This window comes from Mesocricetus auratus, unplaced genomic scaffold (genome assembly GCF_017639785.1).
Source record: "Mesocricetus auratus isolate SY011 unplaced genomic scaffold, BCM_Maur_2.0 Super-Scaffold_100015, whole genome shotgun sequence".
In the NCBI taxonomy this organism is placed as follows: Eukaryota; Metazoa; Chordata; class Mammalia; order Rodentia; family Cricetidae; genus Mesocricetus; species Mesocricetus auratus.
In genome coordinates, this window is record NW_024429198.1 from 64,510,701 (window position 1) to 64,534,083 (window position 23,383).

Genomic DNA, 23,383 nt, shown 5'->3' on the forward strand with positions numbered 1-23,383 from the left:
GTTCTGGAGGAGGGCAGAAAAGTAAGAACTTGAAGCAGAATGTGGGATCAGTCCTATGGGTCACATTTAAAGGCTGGCAACTCCAAAGTCTGACCTCATTCCAATCTCTAGTCTTCTATTTCCTGGGCCTTCAGCCAATGGGGTAACAGACTCATTTCCAAGGCCTTAGGCTTTAAAGGGTCAAGGTGTGGTATCTGAATCATCCACTATTACATCATTAATAATAAAACCAGCACTCTCCACTCTGTCTCATTTATTATCTCAGAAATAACTCATTTCCTAGGTATCACTTCCACTCATTTGTTTCTTCATTTAATCTTCCAATAACTATTTCCTGACCATCCATTTAATGCCAGGCCCTGTGTTATATAATAAAGAACTTGCAAAGTTAAACTTATCCTACCCTCAACAGTATTATCCAGTACAGGATACACAAAGGGAATCAAATAACTACATAGCTGCAAACCGAGACAAGAAGCAAGAGGAACATAGCAGACTTTTAAAAACTGGAGAGGGATTTTGGAAATTTATCAACATGAATGCAAGTTCAGTCACAAGGATCAGTTCAGTAATTAACTGTGACTCAAAAAAAATGAAGACATTTAATTAACTCTTCACAAGAAAGGCTAAAATGAGTATCTCCGAATACTACGATAGTGTCTACACAACATCAGGAAGGACACAGGCTCCTCTGTCTTCCCTCTCTATCGTGGTCCTCAGCTAACTGGCTCTTTGTCCTGCCCCTCACCTCACTGTCCAAGGCAGCTGCTGTGGCTCTAAGACAGAGGCAGTCAAGGCAAGAAGCAGTGGCCGAGGCCTCCCTCTGAGCTTACTACCCACAGGAGCCAAACCCTTCTACAGGCCTTCTAACTAATATCTCTTTAAGCTGCATCACTCAGAACCGAATGGGATTACTGTGCTTGGTTTAGATTATTCATGGCTTACTTCCTAGCACAGGGGTTAGGAACTCTCACTCTGGACAAGACACTGAACTTACAACATTTAGATTCTCTAAAGTCAATGAAGAAGACAAATGGTTTAGGAGATGACAGCAGTTGAAATGAAAACCCACAAGCCCCATTCACCAACAGGACAGTGAAGGGAGAGCATACACTCAAATATCATTCACAAGTTTCAGGTTGGAGTAACTGCAATAATTGTGACAAGAATAGATGAAAAGAGAATGTGGGGAGAAAAATCTAGTTTGTCACAAAAACAATAATGTATTCAACTTTCTCCTGTTAGAGTGTGCAGTGCAATCAGTATGGTAGAATCCAGCATGAGGAAATCTCAGGAAAAGGACTGGCCTTGAATGCAGACTTTGTCATGACTCATAATGAGAGGGTGTTTGAAACCACAGGAAGTGAAGTCATTAGCAGATAAGCAGGGAAGACAAGGCTGGAAGACTCTTGGTGAGTAGCCATCATTGGAAGACAGCCTAAGGATGGTGTTTCCATAAAAGAAAAGGAGAACATAGCTCAGTAGCGGAGCACATGCTTGGCACGTGTGATGCCCTGGGTTGGATTGCCAGCACAGAAAAACAGGAGGCAAAACAACCAGTTATGGACAAGAGACCATAGTGACGGACAGCTCCAAGGAATGCCATGGCTAACATGTTGACTGCTATAGAGGTGTCAGTGATGGCAAAGTACTCTTGCTAATTTCCATGCGTAGAGGGACAGAAACCAGATTATAAAAACAGTGGGCTTGAGTATATTAACATAACGCAACTCGCTGGTATCCTGTTTTACTTATTCCTTTAAGAAGTTTGGAAACAGCCGGGCGGTGGTAGCACATGCCTTTAATCCCAGCACTCGGGAGGCAGAGGCAGGCGGATCTCTGTGAGTTCGAGGCCAGCCTGGTCTACAGAGTGAGTTCCAGGACAGCCTTCAAAGCCACAGAGAAACCCTGTCTCGAAAAACCAAAAAAAAAAAAAAAAAAAAAAAAAAAAAGAAGTTTGGAAACAAAGGGAAGAAAAATAAATGTTAGGTTGTGCTGGAGGCAGAAGTATACCAAATACCTTGGTGGACAAGGAGGACATGCCTTAGAAGGGCCAAGAGTGAGGAACACCGATTGCAATGGGGAAAACACAGAGGGTGCACTCCACAATAGGGCCAACAAGTATGTTATGTTCAACAGGAGTCATGAAGGCATGAGATGAAGACGTAAGGTAAGAGACACACTGGTGCCTGAACACTAAAGGATACCAAGAGAAAATGGGAAGTAAACTTCAAAGTTATCTGATTGGTGACAGTAAAACAAATGGTCAATGAAACTGACAATGTTGGTCCTAAGTGGGCCCGCAGAGCCATCAGGAAGAGAAAGGAGAAGACACAGCCTAGCACGGAAACTCACTGAGGGATTCAAGGAAAGAAATCTGGGAATTAAAGGCTAAAGACAGAAATGGGTCATGGTAATAAGATAATGGCCAAACAGTTAAAATGTAATTGGTTAACAGGTCTAGGGAACTGGTTCAATGGTTAAGAGTACTTGTCGTCTTCCAGAGGATCCGGGTTCGGTTCCCAGTACCCACACGACAGCTCACAACCGCTCATAACTCTAGTTCTGGGGAATCTGATGCCCTCTTCTGACCTTCTTGGGTCCCAGGCATGCACGTGGCACACATACATATACATGGACAAAATACACATCTACATAAAATAATCCAAAAATATTTTAAAATTAATTGGTAAAATGTTGGGAAGAGCACAAGTGAGGAAACCAAAGCCAACGGAGCATAGGGTGGGTGTGTGCAATGCTAGGGATACATTCATTCTCTAAAGGAATGTATATGACCCCAGATCTGCCTGGGAGGTTCCATCGAAGATGCCAAGGAGAGCGGCTATAGAACATCCCCTCTCCATGGCTGATAAGACGTATATCCCTTTATGTATTAGTTTAAGTTTCATTGCATCATACTGTGGACAGTTCAAATAAAAGCATTTCACACACATTTGTGTAAATGTATAAAAATTCATACATGTGTAAATATGAATATGGGTCATTAAAGACAGACCCAAAACAAAAAATGCACAAGAAAGGGATATTCAGACAGCAAAGCCAGTGCTCACTGGAGCAAACATACCAGTTTCTTCATCGTTTAGCTCTTGCCAGTTCCATGTAAAGGCTTACAAAGAGAAAAAGGGCAAGAAAAGCAGCCGGCCAGTTTGCTGAGAAGAAGCAAACCCAGATTTGAGAGAGCTGTATGGCTTCTGAAATTCACAGGGCCTTTTAAGACGTCCTTTCTACAGAAGCAAAAAGGACTTGTCTGAGACTCCCGGCAGGTCGGATTGCAGACAGGCATTGCCAGGTGCTACTGCGGGATGAAATCGGGTCACAGAAAGGCCAATGGAAATAGCTTACTTCAAGAAGAAAGGGGCTTTTAAAAGAAAGTACCTATGAAACTATGAATCTGCTAACAGTCAGCACACAGATTTCTACATGGCTTACACAGAACTTCACCTACCTTATTATACACAGGCAATAAGCAGCAGAAAATGAGTATGTGTGACCCTCAATTGGGTGTTAATCATGTTTAAATAAAGGAACACATTTCATTTCAGTAGCCATGTCAATTATGTTCCTGTCACCCTTTTTCTTCATCTTGGGATAATTGGTGTTTAACATCAGGGAAGAGATCTCTTCATCCACAGAAATGTGCATGTAAGAACTTATTAGGCAATTAACCCAGGTAGGCACACAAACACTCTTCATGAAGCGGCAACATTAGCAGCAAGAGACATGATGGAACATAAACACTGTAACAAAGACAAACAGGGGACAACAGGGCTTGTGCTGTAGAAATAAAGGATGAAAGAATTTCCCTGCAGGGAAAATTGATAGGAAGAAAGGACCCATCATGATGAGGTAATTATGATGTGGATGCCACATTATTATGAGCAAGTGCTCATTATATATTTTTATTTTATATTCACCTTTATGAAAGGCACTGGACACCAATTATTATTCCCAGTTCAAAAGGTTGCCTACAAATGCATGATTCCAAGATGCTATTTCTAGAATTCCCTTTTGGCAAAGAGCGAGCTTATCTAATCAGCGTGACCACACATCTGATGTTGTCTGAGACAGTTAGGGAGGTGAAGAGTCCTCTTCCTTAGGACATCGTAAGTAAGTAATGCGTATCAGACAATAGCACTGAAGCCAGCCTCTCTGCACAGAAATAGTCTTACTTGTGTCAAGCTTCTCTTTGCATAAACCCTGACATTTTCCTGGTGTTTGGAAGCCTGCTGCTGGCTTCCAAAAGCTCTGGCGCCATACCATGCTGTCACTGTAACAGCCCTCCAGTGAGCTATCAAAAACCCAGATAGAACATTTTGACTACAGCAGTGTGTGTGCCATCAAAACACTAAATAGCAACATTTTATATTTATCTCTATTAATATTCGTAAGGCTGTAGGAACACTTAACATGGTCTTACACTAACGTGGTCCAGTCATGGAGAAGCCATCATAATGCCATAGATTGGCACAGCATGTGGGTGAGGCATCGTTTGCTAAGAATGTCTAAACGCTTGCTTCTCCAGCCACTTAAGTCCCCTTTAACAAGGAAGTGGTGTGAAGATGCTACTGTTTCTCCAGAATCTATTTCCAGGAGCAATGGCAGGGATATGTAGGATATCACATTCTTACTGGAAGTATTTTAGAATAAGACAGATTTCAAAAATGAGTCTAGATGAAGAGGTTAGAATTTTGAGTTAGTTCACTTCTGGCTTGAGCAGTAAACAGTGAACCTGAGTAAGTTTGCAAGTCTCTACAGCCTTATGAGGGTCCAGTGGCTGGACAGGACATTCCTCGGGGCTCTCTCGAAAACTTTGGCTTTGGAAAGTGAGACCAAGGGAAACAGACAGAGCTGTCCTGGAGGTCAGAGCCTAACTGTCTACAGCACAGCTGAGGTCTGAAGGTCAAAGGCCAGCGTTGGACAAGGGGACAAAGGCTTGCTTGCTGTTAGCCTCTCCCTTAGAGACGACTGTCCTTCATTGTGCTATGAAAGAAAGAATCAGCTTGAGACTCTGGGGAAAAAAAAAACCAAAGACTTGCCAAATAAACTCTACAATGGTTCAGACTACCCTTTCTCCTACCTCACCACAAACTAAGCAAGGCAACACTACTGGTCACCACCTTGAAGCAAGAATCAGAGTATCTGCTCCTACTTTAGGGATATAGATAGTCTTATGAGTAGATATCTTTAATATCTACTTTTTATACTGTAACAACAGTATAAAGATATACTGTCTTTTTAAATGAGTAGAATGACTTGATACCTATATACTTCTCCATATCCATTCTTCCAGAAAGATGTCTATTGCTTGTCTTGCCTGCACAAGACAGACTAACTGAAATGTTGAAGACTCCATCCAGAGAAGGCAACAACCTGACTGCCATTGACTGGTTCTAGTGTGAAGGCCAAAGTTACATTTTATGTCTTAATTACTATGTCTTAGAGACCCATGAAACAAAAACGCCTCTGATCTGCAAGCCCCTTGCTCAAGGACAGATGGTTCCTGAAATGCTGGAGGCTGTTGTTTGTGGGAGATAACAAGTCATGTATTTTCACTTCCCTAAACAAGTTTGTTTGACTCAATGGCACCATATGAGATTGATCACGTGTGGACAGGAGGTTCACAGGCTGGAGGTATGTCAGGACACACGCTTGCCCCTGACTGGACTTGATGGGAAACACAGCCAATCATGGATTTTCCTTCTTAACCCCTTGTAAAACTTGATTCGAGGGCATTTTTCTGGGGAACCAGAGATGAACCTGGCCAGAGCCCATCCACTTAGCCAGTATTTAATTAAAAGTTTGCTTCAAATTAGGCTTTAAATTGTGGTCATGGTCTTATTCTCAGCTGGTGGGATTAACACTAGCACCCTGGGGAAGCCATACCCCCCTCCAAAGGTCTTTTTTGGTCAGACTCACTACGTATTCACCAGATGTAGCTTTTATTGTGCAGAGGATCAACCCTTGTAGCTCACCTCTTTTCTCACTACTTACTACATGTGGCTGGCCCCTTCATTCATTTTTAATAGAATAGAAAATGTAACCCAAGATCTTCTACTAAGCGTCCATACGTATGGGCACGAGGGTTAGAGTTAGGGTTAGTGTTTTATATATATATATATGGGAGGGAAAAAAAACACCACAGAATGGGATAGCATGGGTGAAAATGTCTATTTGGAATGAAGACTGACTCAAGCCCCAACTTCATCAGCACCACACTGACCAGCAAGTAGAGGTGCAGCAGTAACCGATCCTCAAGCCAGTTAGGGCCAATGAATGATCCCGGCCGACGGCCACATCCATGCTGCTCACCTGGAGAAGGCAGCCCCCAGCACAAAAGCAGCATACTCCTTCACCAGGGGCTCTGTGCTGTTGAGCCCGTTGATCACCACTTGAAGGCCACCAAAGGACAGCAGGTCCTGAGCATTATCCATCTGCAACAAAGGCATTGCTTAGTACAGGACAGCCATCAGGGAAGGAAGTCCAGCTCTGACAGCTTTTCTTTTGGGGACTAGCCAAAAACAAACGTGAACGACAAGTCACGGGCAGCAGTGGCATTTCTGAGTGACGAGGAAGGATGTGTAAACAACCTCGGTTTTAAAGTAATCTTGTATTTGAGAACTTCTCATTCATGTAACACCATTTGTGAGCACCTGCGTGGGAATCAGCGGAAATGGCACCTAGCTCTTGCTAATGCCAAACGTTCCTCAGGAAATTCTAATGCTGCAGTGAGTCACAAAGCTTACTCCAAACATGCAAGCTGTTAACACAAAGAATCTGGCATCACGGCACCACTAAACAGTGCCATACTTCCCAGGGATGCTCAAATACAATGGGAGCAGTGGAGGAAAGAGAATTGACTTTTAATTAGAAACCAGGGACCATAAAAGGAGCCCTTGTTGATGGGGTAAGGTGGGGTGTGTGTGTGTGTGTGTGTGTGTGTGTGTGTGTGTGTGTGTGTGTGTGTGTGTGTGTGGTGGGGGTTTGCTGGGAGAGAAGTAACATTATCCTTTTTTTTGGTAATGTTGACTTAAATGGAGGACATTTATTATAAAATCTACACAAAAGTCAGTTTCCCAAAGGCTTTAACCTAGGTCTGATTTACTAACTAGGGGCTATATGCCAGTAGTGCAGCATATTTCAATCATCACATAACTGATAAGCTGAGTGACTTCAAGCAATGAGCCCAAGTGATTGTAAAAAGGTCTCATTATAATGAAATCAATACTAAATAATTACATAGATGTCTTATCATACATCCTAGTTTGAAATGTAAGAGAAATGATGATGATTTTGTGTGGCACTTAAATTACTATTTTAAATTGCTATTAAATAACAATTTTAGCCATGTGATGGTGGTACAAATCTTTAATTCCAGTACTTTAATTCCAGGCAGAGGCAGGTGGATCTCTGTGAGTTCAAGGCCAACCTGGTCTACAGAGTAAGTTCCAGGACAGTCAGGGCTATATAAAGAAACCCTTTTTTTAAAAAACAAAAACAAAACACAAAAAAACCACTCACTAATTAAGTTACTAAATCCTCTGTGTATGTGTGTGTGTGTGTGTGTGTGTGTGTAAAGTTGGAATCTTACTATTACTCCAAAGGTGATCTCTTGCCACACGATGCCACTCTACAGCAAACCAGGAAGACTCAGCAGTGAGGTAATGGATGACTACATCCCCACAGAGAACCCAGAGCTGGTTCCTTTCTGACTCTGTCCTAGCTTCTGCCTCCAAACTAGAAAGCAGACTCTCCGGGAAAAAGCAAGTAGCACCCAACTCTGCCCACGCTCTTGCTCTTAGGTGGGCCTGGCCTGTTTTTAGCACTTGGATGATTGCCGTTACGCCTTCTGACAGAACCTCCACAGGAGCAGAGGTTTTTCCACCACAATCCAGAGAGTAGAAGAGTGAAGAGCACACAATTGGTGCTCAATGACCAACCCTAGAATTGAAGAATATAAATCTGAATTATTCCCCAAAGAAAACCCTACTGTGAATTTTATACCAGTATCTTATCTGTGTCAACAAGACCATGGGTCCTATCACTACAGACCCAAAGAGGTAGCCATCTAGGCTACAGTGCAAGCATCAAGTCTGGCTGCTATGGTTGTCCAAAACCAGAGCTAGGAATTTTCTGTCACAACCTGTCCCTATGCAGAAGGATGACTACAGTGCCAAAGCCCTGACAATTAGAAGACTTAGAATGAGGCACTTTGCTGATATAAACATCTTCCTTATCTATTCTTTGATCCTCCTTGCTCAAAATCCCATAAACCCACATCTGGGATAGCCACTTAGCAAAAGCCAGCAGCAGAGCCTTTCTGTTGACCCCAAACCAACACAGCCCAGAGTCACCTTCTGAGGTCCCATTCTAGATTCTGCTTATCTGTATGGCAACAATACCAAGAGATACAGTTGCTGGCATTATTTCTGTAAACACTGTAGCCTTTGAGAGTATCCTATCATTATCGACTAGCAATGGGAAAGAAAAGGTTCATTTTGGCCCGCTTGTACATCAAAAGCTGGTTCTTCCCAGAACCACATGGAAGATGGCAAATTTAGAGCCAGAACTTTTCTCAGGCTGCCTTCAGGATGGGGCAAGAGCAGTGGAGAGGAGTGCAGGGAGAGAGAGCATCAGGAAGGGGATGGAGGGAACTAAGCCAACATCGGAAAAAATCAGCGCACTATAAGATGATAAGAGAACAGAAATCTGAGAAAGAAAGAAGGGGTAAATAATTGAGGAGTCACACGAGAAAAGGCAGGTAGTCTGCCCAGGGCAGAAGGGGCATGCAGAGGTCTTTCTCATAAATAACTCACAAAGTGTTTTCTACACACAAGCTTTTGCTTTTCACATATCCTGTCTTAATAATTAAAATATGGCTGCAAGGAATCCTTTGGCAGATCCAGTTCAAGTTCTTGAAGCACACGGCTCTTTAAGTCTCTATTCAGTGAATCAGAGAGGGAATCAACCCAAGGTCCTAGCTAGAAAAGTTCTATTTGCCTCCAAGTTAGCATTACATCATCCAATTCTCCATCACAGCTAGAAACCAGGCTACGTATTCTGGAATCTCCATGAGAGATCACAACTTACCAAGGTCATATGGTTCCTAAGTAGGCAAGCCCGAGTCAGTGACTCAGAACCCTGAGGGCACTTTTGCCAACAGGTGAGTTTGGGCTCGAACAATGCGATGTTTCTGTGATGACCCCTGGCTGAGTCTGGTCATGTCCAAGCAACTGTAAGAATGGAATGTGAGGCCACCTTGGAGACGACATCACCAGACAGGACCTGCAGGGACGAACCTGTTGCTGTTGTTGTTGGGTCATTGCTAGTTTAGCCTTTGTGTAATTCATTCCCTTCTAGGCCTGGCAAGTCTTCTAGGGACTTTTGCCTTTCATGTGACCTAAAGCAAGACTCTTCAGGATCTGATACCTAAAGATCCACCCAAGTATGTTAAAGATGCAAGGAGTAATGAAAGCTGTCAACATCAGGGACCCTGGAAGCCTCCATCCTTTAAATGTCTCTAATGGAAAAGCGGAGGGGGGGGAGGGAATCTTTTCCTTTTCACCCGAAAGAAAGGACGAGGAAGGGGAAAGAGAACCCAGATTCACTTTTTTCAACCTCGTAAGAGGATCACAATCTTGCTATGTGGGGTCGAGAAAGAGTTGAGCAGGGGAAGAAAGACCATCCTGGATAACATAGTGAGCCCCTACCTCAGAAACCAAAAACAAACAACAAAAATTGAAACTCACTTAAAGTTTGAACGTGTATCTTCTAGCTTCAAACTCTCTTAAGTCTCAGGGTTATAGGCACAATCACCAAGCATAAGAGGATACTTCTAGCTCTACCTCTCTGGCTCCCAATGTCCCACTGTGTCTATGCTACACCCTCCCTGTCTGTGCCCAGTACTCCAGTCTTCTCCAGTCCTTCAACCTTACCAAGCCCCTCCCTGCCCTAGAGACTGGGTGCATGCAACTTTCCCCACCTGGGAAGTTTTAATTACGTGGACTGGTAAATTTTTCTAAAGTTCCTAACAATAAGGAAACTTTCTCCAAGTCTCTGTCCCTGTCTCTCTGTCTCTGTCCCTGTCCCTGTCCGTGTCTGTCTGTGTCTCTGTCTCTGTCTCTGTCTCTGACTCTGTCTCTCTCTCTCTCTCAGAGTTCACTATTTAGACCAGGCTGGCCTTGAATTCATAGATACGCCTGCCTCTGCCTTTCAAGTACTGAGGTTAAAGGCATGTGCCACCACATCCAGCATCAAATTTTAAAAAATAAGGAAAACAATTTTACTAATTCTTGAGACCTTCATACATGCATTCAATGGGATCCCCACTCTCCCCTTAACCACTTCCAAACTCACCCCCCACACCATCTCCTAATTCCTTGTCCTTAAAAAAAAACAATAACCGACCAAGTCCAGTTTCTGCTGCTCATGTGTGCAGGGGTGTGGGGCCGTCCACTAGAGCACAATCAAGTCACCAAGGACCACACCGTAAAGGAAGCTTCCTCTCCTGCCTATTGACAAATAGGCTTGTGAGTCCCTATCCCTCCATGCTGGACTGTTCACTGACGTGGGTGTGTACAGATCTTGTGTAGACAACCTAGCTGCTCTGAGTTTATGAGTGTGAATTCAGTAGCCCCGTAAGTACAGAGGACACTGTTTCACTCCAGCTCTCTCTGATGTCTGTCTGGCTCTCATGGTATTTTCATCCCTTCTTCTACGTGTTACCAGAGCATTCTGGGAAGGTGAGGAAAACACAGGTGATATGGAGGGGAAATGAGGAATAATAGGGGGGAAGATTTAAGAAATAAATATTTCTGACTTTAGAAACATGGTTTCTGCCACAACTATTCAATTGCACCACTATAGCATAAAAATAATCACAAATTTTTTATCTAGTCAACCCCTATTCCCCTGAGAAGCCATCTTTCACTGACACTAACTAGTCAATTAGTTCTAAGTTCCCCTAGGTATGTACACTCCTACATCACACTATGAAAACCTGGTTACAATCTTAAATTATCTCATTATTTACTAATTTTCCCAGTTGTTCATTGTATTTGCTTCCCCTTCCAGACTATAAGTGACAGGAGATGATGGTTATTTTGTCTCAATGTTTAAAAAAACAGGAGAAACAGTTCAAGCAAAAAGTAACAGTCCTAGCCTCTAAGAACACATCCAAACTGTACACACTAGCCTGCTCTGAAGCGCCTACGCCATGGAGAAGTAAAACTGTTGGTGCTGTTTTTATAAAAGTCAGATTGATGGGCAGGGAAATTCAATACCTGATGAACGTAGTACTCAAGATCGAAGAGTGCGGCGACCTTCTCTTCTAGGCTGGAGTTGGAGCTGTTGAACTTGTTTATCAGCCGGACCATGATCTGCATGTCAGTCTCGAGAACAACGTTCAGCTCATCAAATTCCTTCTTCAGCTCTTCAATGGGGCGGAAGAGCTGCTTGACTGTGGCCTGCCTTGCCTAAAGAGAACAGCCAAGATGTGATTAAACCAAGGGGCTAGGGACATCTCCCTACGATCTACATTGTCTGCTGCAATGTCATCTTCACAGAACTGTGATTCCCAGACTGGGAGCACTGATACTTCCCAAGAGACTCAGGGAAGCCACCAGAATCTACCCAGACAGGGCACTGCTCCAAAAGCACACTTAGGACCTTCCCTTGCCTATTCAAGTTTGGGAGGATCATCTTCTTGGTGTAAACACTGAGGTCAGGGAAAGCAAGACAAGTTCACTTTCAGCCTCTAACATCACGGGACAGCTGGATTACAAGGTGAGGGGACTTAAACCATGGTTCTCTATCTTCCACAATCAGAATACCCTGGTCTTGCAATAGCCAGTGCAGTCACATTTTAGGGAAACCCAGATGTGTCAAACTGGAGGGAAGAGCTGTCAGAGCAAGAGTAATTTGCAGATGAAAATTAAATCACTGTCATTACTGTCAATCTAACCACAGGTGTACAATTTGTTCAACTGTTTGAAATGGCTAAATTACTGTATGTACTATACTCAAATCTCAAACAATGTTCTCTCAATCCTCCCCACCCCACACACATACAAAGATGTTTAAAATGAAGTTACGTTGGAGGTGAATAAAAGACTTTAATTGGATATTTTATACATGTGGCTCTTCACTTTTTTCCCAATTTTAGTGGATGGTGCTTTTTATAAAGAGAGTCTGAAAGGTCGCAGTGGTTTATGCATCTATCTTCCAAGAAAAATTAAAAGGCATGGATATTTATAAAAAGCAGGATGATGAGCACTTGTCAGCTCCAAATTATTCATCAGTTACCTATGGCTTCTCTTCCCAGCATAAGTATTCTATAGAAATACCAACCAAAGGTATGAATCAGCCTCTTTAAAAAGATACTCTAGCAGAGTTACCACATCTCTGCAGTAACCAAACTCCATCTTTGGGCTAAACCCCTGTGAAATGCTCTTGCAAATCTCAGGTAGAGGCTCTCGAATGGTGAACAAAGCCAGCAAAGAGGTTTGGGAAGGCTAAGGCTCTTCTTAGAGCCGTGGAGTGATAGGAGCAATAGAAGAAGGAGCATAACAGATAGTGACCTCTCAGGAGGATCTTGGTGAGTTCAAGGCCAACCCAGTCTGCATAGTGAGTTCCCGGACAGCCAGGGCTACAGAGTGAGACCCCGTCTCAAAAGGAAATAAAACAACAAAAAAACAAGCAAACAAACAAATCCAAGTGACTTCTGCTTCACAAAGATGATGGTTTCTGACTCTAAGGAAAGCCTATTAAAGAGCCAGGTGGTGGTGGCTCACACATCCCAGAACTCAGGGAAGCAGGGAGGCAGAGGCAGGTGGATCTCTCTGTAGTTCAAGGCCAGCCTGGCTACAAAGTGAGTTCCAGGATGACCAGAGCTACACAGAGAAATCCTATCTCAAAAAAACAGAAACAAAACAAAACAAAAAACAAAAAACAAAAAAGCCTGTTTAAGAAAAAGGATAAAAAAAGAGAAAAATTTAGTCTGAAATAATTATAAGCTCATGGAAAATCATAAAAATGAAGTAAGAGTCTCCTGTACTCAGTACCCAGTTTCCACCCAAAGCAACATCTTATATAATGACAATATAACATCAATAGCAAGAAAAGGACCAGGTACAAGAGTTCTTGTAGGTTTTATAATAGGTCTCATAATACAATAGAATTATATTGTACAACCTTTTACATGCACTTTTGCATGCACATATGTTTTATATTATATATACATATGCTCATTCTACAGTTTTATTCAGGTTATAGATGGATGTAGCCATCAGGACAGCCAAACTACAGCACTGTTCTACCCTACAGAGGAGCCCACTGTACAGGCTCTTTATAGCTGCATCACACGCTCCCACTGTGTTTCATCCCGAAGCCCTGATAACCACTGAGGTTTTTTTCTCCAGCTCTATAATTCTGACATTTGGGGAATGTTATATAAATGGATCCACACAGATTTCTTTTTTTTTTTAACTAAGCACAATGCCCTTGAGATGTACCCAAGTTACTGCACACATCTAGCGCTCATTTCTTTTTACTGCTGAGTATTTCGTCACATCCGTAGTTTCCTTAATCACCTACCTGCTTAAGGACAGCTAAGCTGTTTCTAGGTTTGGGCTATTATAATACACCTGCTCAGCAGGAGAGACAGTTCAGTGGGTAAAGCACTCGCCACATGAACCTGACAACCTGATTCCATCCCTAAACTCAGGGAAGCAGAGAACAATTCCTGAAGGTTGTCCTCTGACCTCCACATCTTCCTCTCCCTCCCCCCCTCTCACACACACACACACATATACATGTCATATACATGATAGATAGGTAGATAGATGACAGACAGATAGAACTTCTATAAACACACGAAATCTATATGCAGATTTTATTTAAACATGTATCTTAGGCCGGGCGGTGGTGGCGCACGCCTTTAATCCCAGCAGAGACAGGCGGATCGCTGTGAGTTCGAGGCCGGGCTGGACCAACAGCCTCCAAAACAATACAGAGAAACCCTGTCTCATAAAAACCAAAAAAAAAAAACCATATATCTTATTTTTCTATGATAAATCCATATAAGCACAATTTCTGGCTTATATGGTAAATATATGTTGTTTCATTAAAAGCTAGCAAACTTCTCCAGAGAGTATGTACCTATCTACATTCCTATAAGATATGTATAAAACACCCCAGTTTAACCATATATTCACCAGTATTTAGTACTATCTTCATTTTTTATGTCCTAACAAATATTTACTAATATCTCTAGGGCCTTGTATGTGCTATACCTATGCAGAAGCCCTGCTATTGAGTTATAAATTAGAGATGGTAGCAAGGCCCAAGGGTCAATCAATCCCCACTGCTACTGACCACAGCCTGTATGCCATTCTAATAAATCACGTCTTCTCTCTAGAGGCTGCCTATGAGCAGAAGGTTCAAGAATCCAGTAGCTGCCCAGTCCACGAGACTGGATGTCTCAGCTGGTTTTCAGTGTACACCAGAATCCAGAAGAAGTAGGCTCCAGTTCTAGTGAAGAAATGGACTTGCTAGCAAGGGTGAGAAAAAACAGGCAGGAGAGTCCTAGCTTTCTTCATTCATGTCCTTTATAGAGGCTACCAACAGAAGGTACCATCCAGATTAAAAGTGTCTCTTCCTATCTCAAAAACCTAGGCTGCAAATGGGTCTTACCACTTCAAATTAATTTAATTAAGAAAAAAATCCCCCACAGGTGTGCCCAGGCATTTGGGCACTAGTTAATTCCAGATAATGTCAACTTGACAACCAAGAGTACCCATCACAAGTGGCGAGTGCATAGTCTTGCCTTGCTCCTGAGCTCACTGGCAAAGTAGTTAGCCTCTCACGAAAGTATTTATCATAGTTTTTTTCATAGATCTCTTCATCAAACAGAAGGAGGTTTCTATTCCTGGGTAGTTTTGGGTTTTCATCATAAGCTGGTATTGGATTTCTGTCACATGTTCTTAGTATCTCAATCGATACATGATGAGGTAATTTTTCTTCTTTAGCTGTCAGCTGGTGGCTACAGAGATTGGATTTTATATTTTTGTTTGCATGTTTCTGATTTCTTGAGTCATAATCTTGTTATGCAGCCCAAGTTGGCTTCAGATTCACAACAGTCTGTGCTGGGGCTACAGGTGTGCATCACCACACCCAGTCTGACTAGTTTTGTTATACAGAATTAAAAAAAAACTTTTATGAGGTACTGTTTCTCTATGCAGCCCTGGATGGAGCCTCTATGTAGACCAGGCTGGCCTCAAACTCACAGAGACCTCTCTGCTTCTGCATTTCCAGTGCTGGGATTGAAGGAGTGAGCCACCACATCTCTGTAATAAGCCCCTTCAGTTGTAGTGTTTTATTCTTTTTGTATATTGCTGAGCTTGATTTGTCTCTATCTTATTGCATCTATCTTCATGAGGAATGTTATTCTAAAGGTACCTTTGTTTTTGTTTTTGGTAATTTATTTGATTTAGGTAGAAGCAGAACCAAGTTAGCAAGTATCGCTTTTGCTTTCACTTTTTGGAAAACTGTGCAGAGTTGATGGTCATTACTTTTCAATGCTTGGTAGATGTTGCTAGTCAAACTATTTGAACCTCAAGAATTCTTCCTTGGACCATTCTCACTACAAAGCAAATCTCCTTAATGGCTACAGACTCTCCACATAGTTTCCTGTGGGTAAGTAAGTGTCAGCAGCACATTCTTGGTTTCTTGCAGTGCTCGGGACTGGACTGACAGCCGTGAGGACTCTAACCAACTGTTCTCCCACTAGGCTTCATTCCCAACGCTTGGCTCTCTGTGCAGCTCAAGGCTGGCCTTACAGTGGTACCGTCCTGCCTCTGCCTCTCCAGTGCCGGGGTTACAGGGCGGCCGCCACACCTAACTGGCTGTATTTCCACTTGTGCTCAGTTCAGCATGTCTTTTCACCTCTGAGAATTTCTCTTTAACAGGTAGGTGTTTGCAGACATTCCTGTTATTATGGGTTTCTACTTTGATTCCTTTATGATCAGAAAATACTCTGTAAGTTCAATTATTTTAATTTTGTTGAAATTTGTTTTGTAACTCAAGGTGCAGCCTAACCTGGTGACTACTCATGGGTACTTGACAGGCGGGGATACTAACCACTATACTAACGAGGAGCTGTCTCATGGGTACTTGAAAAGAATACATATACATTTCCAGTGCTGGATAGGATGCGCTACAAATATCACATTGTTCTGGCTGTTATTTAGCTTTTCTGTGTCCTTTCTGATTTGCTTTTTTAGAAATTCTAAAGAAAGGGAAGTTGAAGTTCCTAAATGTAACTGTGGATTTATCTGTTTATTCCTTTTAACTGTCAGGTTTTGCCTCAAGTATTTTAACAAAAAAATGAAAAATATTAAGATTATCATATGTTTACATGGACTTACCCTTTTATCATTATGCAACGTTTCTTTATCACTGGCCATTTTCTTTGCTGTAAGTCAACACCACCTGATGTTACGGCAGCCATTATGTTTTTAAACAACAATGCTTGTGTGATACACCTTCCATCCTCATTCTCAGCCTTCGGCCTTTATTATATTTCAGTGGGTTTTTGTAGGAAGCATGCTTGGGCTGTTACATTTATTATAATTTATTACATGTATTATAATGTTTCGGTGGATATAGACTATTTGCATTTAACGTAATTACTGAAATACCAGATCTCTGCCATTTCTAACTTTTGGGTGTCTATTAGAGGTGGCAGTGGTTTGTGCAGAGTTTGGTTGAGACTGTGTCTCTGTACTTGAGACTGGCTTCCTGATTCTGCCTTCCCCGGTGCCAACCTTTCTTTGCTCTTTCACTGTTGTTTACCTTTTCTTGTCTTCCTATAGGAAGGCAACATACATTTTATAGAACTCCATCCTGGTTTATCCATAGTGTTTTTGCATGTATACTGATTTCTCTAGTATGACATTATACCCAAGTAACAAGCTACTGGCATCAGGATCTTCCCCTCTGAGTGGAGTATAGAAACTGCTCCCAATACGTCACTTCCTTCTATAACCGCCTTAAAACAGTCTCAGTGTGCATCAGGAATGGATCAAATGATGTCAGTGACGCTTGCTTTGAGCATCAAGCAACTTTAATATTCAAAAAGAGGAGGATAGTCTTTTCCCCTTGTTTGTGTTTGCTGATCTTTCTCCCTTCCTGATGTTCAAGTTTCCCTTCTGTGACTCCTTCCCACCTGGGGAATACTCTCAAGTCATCCTTTCAGGGTAGATATACAGGCAGTAAATCCCTTCATTTTCCTTTGTTTCAGAATGTCGGGATTTTCCTTTCACTTCAAAAGGACATGGTATGAGCTACAGAATTTTAAAAGAATGGTTCTCTCTTTTCATACCTCTGAAAAATGTAACTCACACTCACAGTCCCTGAGACTCTCCCTCAGTCACTGTTCCCTCACACGTGTTGTTTCTCTCATGTTTCATGAGATTTTTTTTCCCGTTTTAGTCTTCAGAAGTTTTACTGTGCTGTGTCTAGATAGCGGCTTCCTCAGTTCATCAGAAGGAGTCCATTTGGCTTCATGAATCTGTGGTTTTATGTCTCTCATCAAATTTGGCAACAGGTAAGCTACAACTTGTTACCTGTGGTTTCTTCAGCTAGGTTTTTCAGTCCCACATCTTTCTCCTCTCTGTTTGGAACTCCAGTGACACAATGTTAGATCTTTGGTTGTTCCATAGGTGCCTAACACTCTCTTCTCTCTTCCCCCAGTCTATTTCAAATCTAAACAGACTTTACAATTTTAGTATCTCTCTCTACCCACAGATACTTTTGCATGACACCTGTCCTCTGTTATTGATCTAATCAATTTTATGGTTGTATTTTTCAGTTCAATTCAGCACATCTCATCTAACTTTCTATGGCTTCAGTTACTCATGATAACCATGGCACAAAGATATTAAATAGAAAATTCCAAACAATTCCTTCTTTAAAAAAATACTTTAGCCAGACGGTGGTGGCGCACACCTTTAATCCCAGCACTCAGAAGCAGAGGCAGGTGGATCTCTGTGAGTTCAAGGCCAGCCTGCTCTACAGAGCGAGTTCCAGGACAGCCTAGGCTAAACAGAGAAACCCTGTCTTGAAAATCTAAACAAGCAAGCAAGCAAAATATTTTAATTCTATGTGTTGTGGGGATGTACACATGCAGAGTGCAGATCCCTCAGGAGCTGTAGTTACAGGTGGCTGTGAGAAGCCCAACGTGAGTGCTGGGAACCAGACTTGGGTTTGTTCTTATCCTCCAAGCCATCTTTCCAGTCCTCCAAACAAAATAATAATCATAATTCTTAGGTTTTAAATCACATTGTTTTCGATGCAAAGTCTCATGCTGTCTTGCTTCTACTTGCCACCACAGACACGAGCATCCCGTTTTCCAGCACTTCCAGCTTGCGCATACGATTGCACATTCTACCTACACACTAAAGTTTTATTATGGTATACACGAATTGTTCTATTTCATTATGATTGTCTTTAATCTCTTACCGTACCTAATTTATAACTTAAACTTTTACTACAGGTATACATTGTAGGAGGAAAACAAAAAACCTAATACAGTTCAGCATTATCTACAAGGAGTCTTAGTACACACTCCCCTTGGTAAGAGGAACTACTGTTAATTCTATACGGTCTGTGTGGTGTTTGAATGAAAACAGAGCCCCCATAGGTTCATAGAGAGTAGTGCTATTTGAAAAGATTAGGAGGCGTGGCCTTGTTGGAGGAAGTGTGTCACTGGGTGTGGGCTTTGGGGTTTCAGACACCCAAGCCAGGCCCAGTGCGTCTCTCTCTCTCTGTCTCTCTCTCTGTCTCTCTGTCTCTCTGTCTCTCTCTGTCTCTCTGTCTCTGTCTCTGTCTCTGTCTCTGTCTCTGTCTCTCTCTCTCTCTCTCTCTCTCTCTCTCTCCCTCTCTCTCTCTCCTGATGTCTGCAGATCTGAATACAGAAACTCGCGACTCCTTCAGCACCATGTCTGCCTACTGCCATGTTTCCTCCAGTGAGGGTAATGGACTAAACCTTAGAAACTGTAAGCCAGCCCCAATTAAAGCATTCCTTTATAAGAGTTGCCGTGGTCATGATGTCTCTTCACAGAAACAGAACACTGACTAAGACAGCCTCTGTCTGTCTGTCTCTCTCTCTGTGCGCACGTGTGTGTTTGTGTATGTGTATGTGTGTGTGTGTGTCTGTGTGTGTGTGTGTGCTTCACTTCTTTGGTGATGTGTTGATCTGTCTCAAGAGTGTTAATAAGCACTTGCTAGGCAATTTTTAAAATTGTTTTAAAGGTCATTACTAGATTTCTACTTTTGAGTCATCTCAGTACTTGTCTTAGTCCGCTCAAGCTACTATAACAAAATGCCATCGCTTGAGTAACTTAACAAATTTTTATTCCTTACAATTCTAGAGGCTGAGAAACATAAGCTCAAGTTGTTGGCCAATTGAGTTCTAGTTGAGGAATACTTCTTAGGGTGCAGATAACACAACAGAAAGGAGTGCTGATCTCTTGTTATGAGAGTCATACCCTACACTCACAGCCTAAGCTTAATGATCTCCCAAAGTTGTAGCTCCAAATACGATCATACTGGTGGTTAGAACTTAAACATATGCCTTTGGGGGGGGCATACACATTCAATTCATAATACCATCAGTTACTGTCTCACTTAATCCTAAATTGTGATTTTTCCCCCCAGGATATCTGAGGTATTCGGTTATAAAACATTCTGTTTAACCTTCTTTATTAGTAGGTAGCTAGCCACCTGCTAGTTTTTGTGTGTGTGCTGGTTCTAGCATTCTTACATGGGCTACGACTCAAATGACAGTTCAGTTTTCAGCGTTAGTCTGGCCTGTTTCCTTTCTACAACCTTCCATACTGTAATCCAACTCTCAGCCCTTCTGCTGCATAGATTCTGCAGATAAGTGAAGGACTTCGTCTGTGTATTTGAACTTTTCAGATCCCCTCTTTTCAGACCAATCACTACCCTTCAGCCTAGGCTGGGAGATAAAGAGCATTTGGCTACTATCGCTGGATGCAGGACCTTGTAAATGGAGGAGTAGTTCTATCGGCCTCTACAGACACCACTCTTGTAGAGCAACTGAAACGCTCATTTTCAAAAATTAATAGTTACTGTTGTTTGTTCACTTTCCCTACTGACCCCACCCCAGAGGGAAGCTATCTGTTAACACAAAGGTAGAAATGGAAGAGCAGATTCCCTAAGCATTCCTACTGACACTACCTCACCAGAGAGAAGTGGAAGTCCATCTCAGGGCTGCCAGGCAGAGGCAGTCAAGCTCCCCCTCTGGTTTCGACTCACCCCACCCCACCCACCCCTGCACCACAATCAATCTCCACTCCCAGGGAGAGGTGTAGGGGTATGTGGATGTGTGCATGTATGTGTGTGTACCAGCTCTATGACTGCTCTCTGCTGGTACACCAAGACAGGATGCAGAGAGTAGCTACCAGGGGGATGCAGAGAATAGCTACCAGGCAGAGGGCAGAAACTCCGCTACGTGTTTACTGTTACCACACAGGTGAAGCACATTCATATTATCTAACTGCCATTGGGATTGGATACAAGTTCAGACTCCCCAGTTAATTTCTGCTGACCCTGGGATAGGAATCAGTATACAGGGCTGCTACCACTACAATTCTTCACTCTCTTACTTATCTTCTAAGGGTAATGAATGTTTATTATGGGGTGGTGGTCAGGGTCCCATAGTCTTTGGCAGAAGTAGGACAGGTATTTTTTTTCCTATAGACTACTCCTTTTCTAGCTAGAAACTTTCTTGTTTCTAGCACATGCTAGTACTTGGTAGGCTAAGGCAAGAGTATCCCATGTTTGAGTTCAGGCTGTGACACAATGAGCTCCAGGTCACCCTAGGCTACGTACTAAGACCCTGTCTTAGAAAATAATCTTTTAAGTTATCTAAAACCTGCTGGCATTTCAGCACGTGAAATTCTCCAGTGTCCAGACAGAATGTGTAGGGCTAAAAGATGACCCAGAGTGATAATGACTTGTCATTCTTAAAGCTCCAAGATCCCTGTCCAATATGCTACTTACTTACCACCTTTTAGGAACCTCCATATTCCGTCTACGGTTATGTCCAGGGGTTTCAGTTGTCTTTAGTGTGAGCATTGGGAACATCAGTTTGCCACATAGTCAAAAGCTTAAAGTCATACCATTTTCTAGTCACACTTAATTTTTTTACTTTATTTAATGTGTGTATATATGTGTATGTACATACTTGCATGTCATGGCATATGTATATGTATGTATGCATGCATGTGTGTCGATCAGAGACAAACTTGTAGAACTGAACTCAGGTCTTCGGGATTAATGGCAAGTGCCTTTATACACTGAGGCATCTTGCCACCTCTGAGATAGCTTTTTTGAGAAGAAACTTCATCTAAATTAAAGTAAGTATCAATTCAAGAGAACTGATAGATTGCCTTTCTCCTGCAAATTTCATGTCAAATCTGAGAAACACAATTGAGAGATATGGCCAATACCTGACAGCATTGTTTTTTATAAACACAACAAAAGTGTCACCCTGTATTTACAAGGCATTACAGAGAACAGACTTAAAAACTAATTAGCTAAAGTATAAAAGGCTCTTATCCAGGAGCAGGAGACCTGAAAAAAACAAAACAAACCCAAGCCTGTTTCTAGTCAATTTGCTTGTCCAGAGCCAGTGCCGGCAGCACGTGGCCAACGAGCCCAGTCAGTCTAGATCAGCTCCACATGGAAGCAGAGGGGGCCAGCTCCCAGACCTCAGTGCAGAGCTAACAACCTGACCCTGACCCCTGAGGCAGGGGGATGGCTCCACCGGCATGTCCCAAGGCCTTGTTAAGCTGTTCTGTGGGTTCCTCTGCAGAGGGAAACGGGTTCTTTGAACAGCAATGGAAAACTTACAACCTTTGCCCTTACATTTTTCAAATCTTTCAACAATTACTCATAGCTTCCACACTAATTAAACTATGAAAAGAAAATGTCATTGTCTAGAAGGAAACTTCACCTGTACTTACTTAGGAAGGCAGAGAGAAGTAGGGTTCCGTGTATTTCATCCACCTGTGACAATTTCTAGGTTCCTGACAGACCACACGAGGCCCAGGGGGAAGGGTGACAAATGAGAAAGGCCCAAAGCCCTGGCTGCAAGGACAGCAACCAATCTTGAGCCCAGGCTCAGACACAAGCGCTCTCCTGGCCTCTCCTTCCCCGGGTGGCACATTTGCCTCCCCTCTCTGTCAGCAAGGTAGAGCCCTGGGCATCACTTTCATGTGCTAAACCAAGCATCCTGCCCATCCTTTCTTTTATTTCCTTTTTATATTTATATCTATATATGTGTTTGAGTGTCTCACCTGCGTGTGCATATGTGTACCATGTGTGTGCTTGGTGCCCACAGACACCAGAAGAAGGCACCACAGTCCCTGTGACTGCAGTTACAAAAGGTTGTGTGACCGTCATGTGGGTGTTGGGGATCAAACCAGGGTCCTCTGCAAAGAGTAACAAGTATTCTTCTCCAGCCTGCCCCCTTCCTTCTAACAAGCACTCTCTCTGTGACAGACCTGTGACTTTGGTAAGATAACTAAGGACGTGAAGACTTTGGGTTTGTATTGGTTTGGCTTGGTTGTTTGAGAAAGAGTCTCTGTGCAGCCCAAACTGGCCTGGAAATTCACTATGTAGTCCCGGCAAGTCTAGAACTCAATCTTCCTGCTTTAGCCTCCAGAGAGCTGGGATTACAGGTGTGTGTCACCATGCTTGGCACTTATATATTCCATGTATAAAGATCTCCATTTTGACTGGTTTTGGCCCTATAAATCTACAGGTGTTTTAAAATGCACGAGGCCTTGCTGACTTCCACTGTTGTGTTCCACTGGTTAGCACACAGGCGTTTTGACATCTGATAAGATGCACATTCTCCATTAGTTTGTGATCAGCTTTGCTAGATGGCATTTGAAAGGAAAACAGTTGGCTGCTTCATTGGGTTCTAAGGATAAATATTAGGTTATATATATTTATATATATATAAAGACTCAAACGTCATAATCTTCTGCCTCAGCCTCCTTGAGATTACAGACGTGTGTCTTAACATCTGGCTACAACACATCTTAAGTAAGTCAACACTGGCTCCGAGAGAAAGGTTTATTAGTCTCAGAAACACTTTCAAAGAGCCTGAAGGACTCCTGGGACCCTCATGGTAGAAAGAGAGCCAACCCTCCTAAGTTGTTCTCTACCCGTGTACAATAGCTTGCCCTTCCCAAAACACTACAAAATAAATTTGTAAATGTAACTTATTTTTAATCTGAAGGGCCTAAGCCATTTTGAACTAACATATAAACTG

The 23,383-nt window shown here is 42.5% G+C and overlaps 1 protein-coding gene across 4 annotated transcripts in view; it reads right to left on the reverse strand.

Moving 5' to 3' along the window:
* Sil1 (SIL1 nucleotide exchange factor) overlaps window positions 1-23,383 on the reverse strand; it is a 224,476-nt gene that overhangs the window by 45,004 nt on the left and 156,089 nt on the right. For all 4 annotated transcript variants that reach the window (XM_040758095.1, XM_040758093.1, XM_040758094.1 and 1 more), the window contains 2 exons: window positions 11,301-11,492; window positions 6,331-6,452 (listed from right to left, as the gene is read on the reverse strand). In XM_040758095.1, the coding sequence (XP_040614029.1) occupies window positions 6,331-6,452; window positions 11,301-11,492 (314 nt within the window). The remainder of the gene's footprint in view (window positions 1-6,330; window positions 6,453-11,300; window positions 11,493-23,383) is intronic.